A 6,952-nucleotide genomic window follows, 5' to 3' on the forward strand; every position below is an offset into this window, starting at 1 on the left:
CCCCCCCCCCCCCCCCCCCCCCCCCCCCCCTTCTCTTTGGCTCTTGGTCTATCTCTCTCGTCTCTCCCCCTCTCTGGCCCTACCTGGTCCTAAAGTAGCATAAAGTTTACTGAAAGTCATGCACCACCGGGGATATCGGTATCAATCTGCATATTTGTCAGATGTCCTCTGTGTATCGGGCTTTGTGGTGGAATGTGAGCATGCGAGCTCCCCTTTCACGCCTGTGCCAACGTCAGGAGGTGAGCGGAACACAGTGAACTGTGTGCTGTTCAGGGGCGCTTTCCATCGTGTCTTTGTTTGTTTGTTTTTGATTTGTGTACAGTGTTACATAATGTATGTATAGCTGGATGAGCAGGCGTTAGCTGAGGGTGATATTATTGGTGGCACAAACTAACATCGTCAATTCCTCCGCAATGTCTCTGGTTCATGATTGACAGTGACGGGTAAAGCAGTGCAGTGGTATCTACTGTATGTGGTAATCAGAATAGATTGCAGGTGCAAGGGAGTGAATTTAACATCCTGGGACTGGTGAAGCAGAAGTAATGTGCTGATATCAACTAGATCATAGAGGAGGAGAGTGCAGCCAAGAACACAGCTGCTCCACCGAACCTCACACTGCTCCACGAAGCTCCCATGTGCCTCATCGGCTGCATACCAGAGAAAACTGGATGTTCCGTCTCTCTTCGCGCCTCCACTCTGGGCGCAAAACAAGATTTTACCCGTTGCTCCCCAGCTGGGCCCAGAGCTGGCCCCCAGCTCGCTGCCAAAATATCCTCCTCCATTGAGAGAGGATTCAATAAGAGAGCATCTGTTTTCTCTCCAATCTGGTGAAGTTCAAAAAGCCAGAGATGGGAACCTTAATGCGACCCGGCTCCAGTCATGATGCCTGTTGTCTGCGAACTCGGTCTAGAAAGTTGTCTGTATGACATGGAGGCCCAGGAGGTGGCACTTTTATGTCTGCGGACGTCAAAACTGAGTGTCCGAAGCACGTTGTGTGGATAAACATAAGGGTTAACTTCAGCCCTCCTGAAATTGTCATCTTGCATTGTAGCATTGGGAGCAGTAGAGATTAGGGTCAATTCTGTTTACCAAGCTGCAGCAAGACATGCAGTACATACATAACAGTTCTTCCAATGAAGATCGTGTTGTCATAAATGCTTGCTGAAGAAAACGTAATAAGTATTAGTGTTCCCATTGCACTTTTAATAGATTGCCTGAATAATTCATCCTGTTTTAAGCACTTGCAAAACATATCGGTGCACTGAGTTGCAGAGATTGCATATAGAGCCAGACCCATCCACAGTCTCAGCTGCTGTTACAGACATTCCTCCCATTCCTATTCGCATCCCTCTGGGTGTTTCTAACCAGCTAGAGTCCGTCTTCCTCTGCTTTTCTGTGATAAGAACATGAAAGGGCGGATGCACAGTAGCAGAGGAGAGTATTTAGGACAGAGGTCAGACTGGATTTAGATTGTAAGTCTACTTCTCTTTCACGTTTTGATGCAGAGATTTGTATTGATGTGTTCTTTCTGACAAACAAACAGTTTCACAAACCCAGAAGAACAGTGAATCATTCTGCTGTTTAGACCAAAGTGTCTTGGATGTCAGACCAATGTTTCAGAGACGGCGCTGGCAGTTCCCCTGAGGTTTTTCATACCTTTCACTCACATGTTGTTTTGGGGACAGTTAAGTTGAGTCTGTATCCTAATCCTTTTGACATTACGCTGTAAAATATCTACAAGGCCGAAGTGCTGCAGAGGGAGAGCATCTGGTTTTGTTCAATTACTCACCTGTGTTGGCGCTGGATAGCACATCAGAACATCAAGCCATGTTTTACAGAGCTACACAAAGCTACATGGACAGGCCAGTGGCGGCACTTCTAAAACTATTGTTTTATTGTTTGTCATGATTGTAGAGATGAAAGAGACGTGTAGGATCCACAGCAGCACCACGATGGCTCAGTTCCCTCCTCCTGGACATCATTACCACTATAAAGCTTTTGCTACTCAAATTGCGCCGGAGGAAATCAAATGGCCTCCTGGTTATTGTCTGCTTTGTATATTACAGGACAAATGTCTTTTATTATGGTACATTTTGTTTTTACTATCCATCTCGCATGGAGAATAAATAGCATATGATTGTTTTTTAATTCCTTTGGTGTATTTCAAAAGAAAAGAGTGTGGAAAAACCACAACACAGAACCAGCGGCAGAGTCACAGAGCTAAATTGATCATCAGGCCGACGCTGTGGTGTTGATGTGTGGCTTCTTGACCTCCTAAACACGTTCATATTTCCAAAGAATGTTGTTTTTCTGCGACGGATACAAAGAGCTGTGTTTGTCGCCGTATATTTTGTCCCAGCCGTAGTCCTGTCATGTGGTCATTTCAGTCACTGGGTATCGTGATGACAACAGGCTCACTGTAGGTTTGCGTGTCCTCGTAGCCCAGCTGTTATTTCTTTGCTCCTCTTTCAACCCCCGCTGACTTTATAATTTGTTTACGCTTTTTCTTTAAACATGGATTCCTCCACAAAAAATGATAGGTTATTGATTTTGCACATTGTGAAGGAGAGACAAACATCCCGTCCACGAACAGACAATCCTAAAATCAGTTCAAATCGGTGTTCTCTCACTGAGATCACGTTTGTGATTGAAGTGGTAATATAACTCTTTGGACCAGCACAGCACGGTTTCAATCTAAGTACTTTACTGTGTTGTTTATCCTTCATGTGAATGTGCTGCATGCTAATAATCCACATATAGAATGAGAGTGATAGTAAAGGTTAGCTACAGCATTATATATGTCTGATGGTGACCCGACCTGATGTGTTGCGTGAAGCACTCCTATCCTCTCGACTGGTTCCCTGTAACCTAGACTTCTGAATTAGCGCGGCAGCTTGTGAAAGGCACGCAATGCTCTTAGGCCTGTGGTGGTGTAATGACTCCCTGGTTTTGTTCAGTAAGCCTTTTACCCCTTCCTGCTTATACAGTCAAATTGTCCGTTCTGTCAGATTGAAAAATGAAGGTCTTAACACAAGCTGCAGGGTTGTGTGTTGGGGTGAGGGTTAGGGCACATCGGTGTCATTGTCAGACACAGTTTTCTTGCAAAATATATGAAGTCATGCAGCTGGGCTCTAATGGTGCCCGGTAGTGTATTTTCAGCTGTGTAGTCAATGTGGTTGGAATTTAAAAGAACATTGCAAAAGCTCCTTCCCTCTGACATGCAAACATCAAAAGCAGAACCCGGCACCGTTAGTTGATTAAGTCTCAGCTATGGACCTTCAGTCAAAACAGTTTAAACGGGGCCTTTCTTTAACCTCATCTTTAGAAGATGAAGGGCAGAGACCGGACCCAGAAAGGGCTACTGGAGGCATAATAGCCCCTGAGAGTGTTGCCATGTGTGCATGGCCCTGTCTGGCTGTTGTCCCATTGTAGTGACAGTTGCCCTCGGGGTGCCAGGGGCCGTAGTCCAAGCCTACACAAAAGGAAGTCCTGTAGAGATGAAGGCTCCTGCGACTGGCAGAGTGATGTCAGGCCAATTCAGTGGCCTGGTCAATAAGTGGATGGACTCTTCCCCCAAGGCTGGAGCCAGTGTTGCCCTCTGTGGAGAGAGGGGAAGGAGGACGACGACAGCCATTATTGGCACAGGGAGAGTCGGTCACCTTTGATCCCCCAGTTGAAGTATCACTCCTGTCTTCACAGCTGTGTTTGCCCCTCTCCTCCTCCTCTAACTCCTCTCTGTCTCGGCTCAAACACAAAACACTAGCAGTCTGTTCCCTTTATCCACTCACTCTGTCTCTCTATAGATACACACTTGGCATCGTCACACTTCAGGGGCACATGCTCCTGATGCAACAGTAGTATTCCATTGCAAACACACTATTTTTCACTCTCATCTTTAATAGTATTTAAGTTATACTTGTGTCATTATTGTCATCATGAATAACTTTTCAGAGTTCTAAAGTCCTTGTGTTATAAATGTGCAATGCGTCCGATAATCCATCATATGTCTGATGGATGTTTGTCTCAAACTGGACTTCCTGGTCCCGCGTTTCATCTTCTCTTTGGTACCTGTGGGAACACATCTACTGTACACTGCTATTTTCAGTATTAATGCCCGCAAGCAAAGTTAACCATCATCTATAACTCATCAGACATTTTACAGGAATTCCAGAGAGCAAAGCCCTGTTAGCCTTTCCTTTCCCCCATGTAGCGCTGCCTCTGTTTGTATATCTCTCCTAGATGATGGTGTCATTGTGTGTGCATGTGTGTGTGTGTCTCCCTTTGTTACCTGCAGACACACATATCCAGATTACCACCTGGGACGGTTCCTGGACAGTGCTTGGCCATCGAAGGAGGTGTGTGTCGACTGACGAGCGTAGTGGAGTGAGCCGCGTCCGCCCTCCTTCTGGGCTTCTTCCGCGATACTCCCTTTGCAAACCCTTTTCAAAGGGTTTGCAAAGGGAGCACAAACGCACGCCCCCACGTCCCCGACACCTTTGTGAAGCCAGAAGTAATCAACTTTAGCTGTTTTAGCAGCTGCCCAGGAAGGAGGGAGGCGTGTTAGGCTCTACTTAGTGCACTTACAGGACTTCCCTTTGCCACTGTCTGCCTCCAGCATGTACTCTATATAACCCCCCCCCCCCCAAGCTCTCCAGTGTCACCTGGATTAGACTTGATGCACCAGTTTTTCTTTATTACTCTTTTCCTTTCCCTACTCCTTTTCCTTTTGTATATAAGCTATGATTTAGGAAAACAGGGTGGCTGTCCATGTTCTTTTGTATCGCTGAACAGATGTGACTATTTTCAAGCATTATTTTGTTCTTAAAGTACTTTTAAAGTTTAAAAAAAGATGTCCGATTGCACCTTGTGGAATGCCTGCTACTCAACATAATTGTTAACGAGTGAAGCATTTATAGCTGTGAGAGTTGACCAGTCATGATAAACATCAATTTACAATGTTCACACGTACAGATCAACTTCCATGTGCTCGTACACACGTATCATTATTAATCCTCCAACATACTGTATCATGTAGCATAATGTGCATCGTACATCACGATGCAGTTTATAACCATTCAGCCATAGAATGCTTTGCTTTGATTGTTTTAAAATGTGAATACCTAGCTATTGCATGTGCAAAATCTACAGTAAGCCACTTTGTGTTCTCTGGACTGGGCGTAGAGTTGATCAAGAAGCAGGATATGCTGACGCATACGGGCTCAGGTAGCAGCATTTGACCCCAATGCCAAACATGACTGTTAAGTCATCATTTCAAAATCACAATTTATATTTGTATAGTCACAATGACAGAGACATGTATTTTCTTGCTGAAAAAAAAACAGCCAATGACTAAGTTATGTATCAAGCCAATGAATTGGCGCTGTTGAGAATTTTACTTGAAAGGAGTAAGGGTCTAACTTTCTGTTGGGATGATCAGTTCCTCTGGTTTTGCTGTTTCACTCAGTTACTGCTAAGAATTCCTGTCTCAACAAAAGCTTTTTATTCTTTACTTGAAATGCAACTTATGTTAAATGGTATAAGCTATGGAAATGATATGTGCACAGCTCAATACAGTGCTCAAAAAGTAAATAAAATCTATGTTGCTACACCTCTGTGTCTATCATTCGTCTTTTAAACTCTGTGACATGACACACACACTCGTCCAACGGTACCTGTTTCAGAGGAGGAGAACAGTTTGTGTGAACCCAAACAGATAGCATGCAGATCATGATCATGCACTGTGGACTGCCAAACATGTATAGTCTGGGAATAAATGACATGCTGGAGTAACTGGAGCATAAAAATAATTCTCCAGAATGAATGTGAGGTTGCTGAAACATTTGAGAGGAAATATAGTACGTCTGTGGTTCTGTGAGGAACCTCAATGACTATTACAATAGTGTGTGTGCATCCCTCACATGCGCACACACACACAAACCCAATAAATGTTTAATTCATGACACTTTTTTAGTCTGGATATACTGTACATAACCCAGTTTGTCAATGCTTTTGAATCATCATACCGCCTTTTATTAGAGGGGCAGTTATTTATATTAATTGTGTCGGTCTCTAGGGCAAAAGTTTGTCCAGCTGTTGGCTCTGGATCGTGGCCACGTTGGTGTCCACGAGGAATGTGCAATAGAGATGTTCAGGAAGATAAATACGTGCACCGTTTGAAGAGAGAGATGCCTCCCTGTCAGTGCACCATGCCTGGTTGTGGGATAGGACGACATTTTGATGGTATCCAGCCGGTTTGCCTCTCCGGTGTAAGATGTCACAGTCCGTTGACATCACTGACGTGCAAAATGTATTTGACGGGTCAGGAGGAGCAGCAGAAGGTTGGTTGGGTGGGTGGGGGGGGTGCTGTGCATGTTTGTTTTTGTTCCACAGCCTCCTGACCCCGGGGTTGATCTTGAGGGTCCATCTAAAAACAGCATATCTATGTTACCTTGCCCCTCACCCACACTCACACCATTCTCCATTAGCTTGGTCGCGTGTTTTTACAGAGCACTCTCTTTTCATCAGGGCTAATCTGTGTTGCCGGGAGACCCTCTGGCTATTCGGCACAGAACCTTCCCCTTCAAACATCATCCCTCTCTGTCCTGGATCCCCTTAGCTTTGAAAAAGGATCCCGGGTCTTTAAAAAGTGGACGGGGTCCTGAGCCATTCAAGGTGTATCCAATGCCTCGCGCTCAGCAAGGCTCTTAAATGCAAAACAGACGGTGGAGCAAATAAAGATCAAAGGCAGCAGCCTTGCCCGCCTGGCCTGCTGTCCTCACATGCCAGGCGGTGCTGTCACAGTGAATCACGGCCACGCAGCTTCCATGCTCATGCTGACCCACCAACCCCCTCGACACATTACAGCCCCACTGTGTCGGTGTCTAGCAACAACACTCACACACAGGGTTAAATCCACACGGTGTACGGGGGCTGCCTTCATCAGACCAAGCCA

The 6,952-nt window shown here is 45.4% G+C and overlaps 1 protein-coding gene across 3 annotated transcripts in view; it reads left to right on the top strand.

Annotated features, from left to right (window-relative positions):
• Positions 1 to 5,608, top strand: part of tasp1 (taspase, threonine aspartase, 1) — a 22,202-nt gene extending 16,594 nt beyond the window's left edge. For all 3 annotated transcript variants that reach the window (XM_031876084.1, XM_031876114.1, XM_031876093.1), the window contains one exon: positions 4,295 to 5,608. In XM_031876084.1, the coding sequence (XP_031731944.1) occupies positions 4,295 to 4,387 (93 nt within the window). In that variant the 3' untranslated portion in view covers positions 4,388 to 5,608. The remainder of the gene's footprint in view (positions 1 to 4,294) is intronic.
• Positions 5,609 to 6,952: the final 1,344 nt, after the last annotated feature.

The sequence above is a fragment of the Anarrhichthys ocellatus genome, unplaced genomic scaffold, assembly GCF_004355925.1.
Source record: "Anarrhichthys ocellatus isolate YVR2014 unplaced genomic scaffold, GSC_Weel_1.0 scaffold3, whole genome shotgun sequence".
NCBI lineage: Eukaryota > Metazoa > Chordata > Actinopteri > Perciformes > Anarhichadidae > Anarrhichthys > Anarrhichthys ocellatus.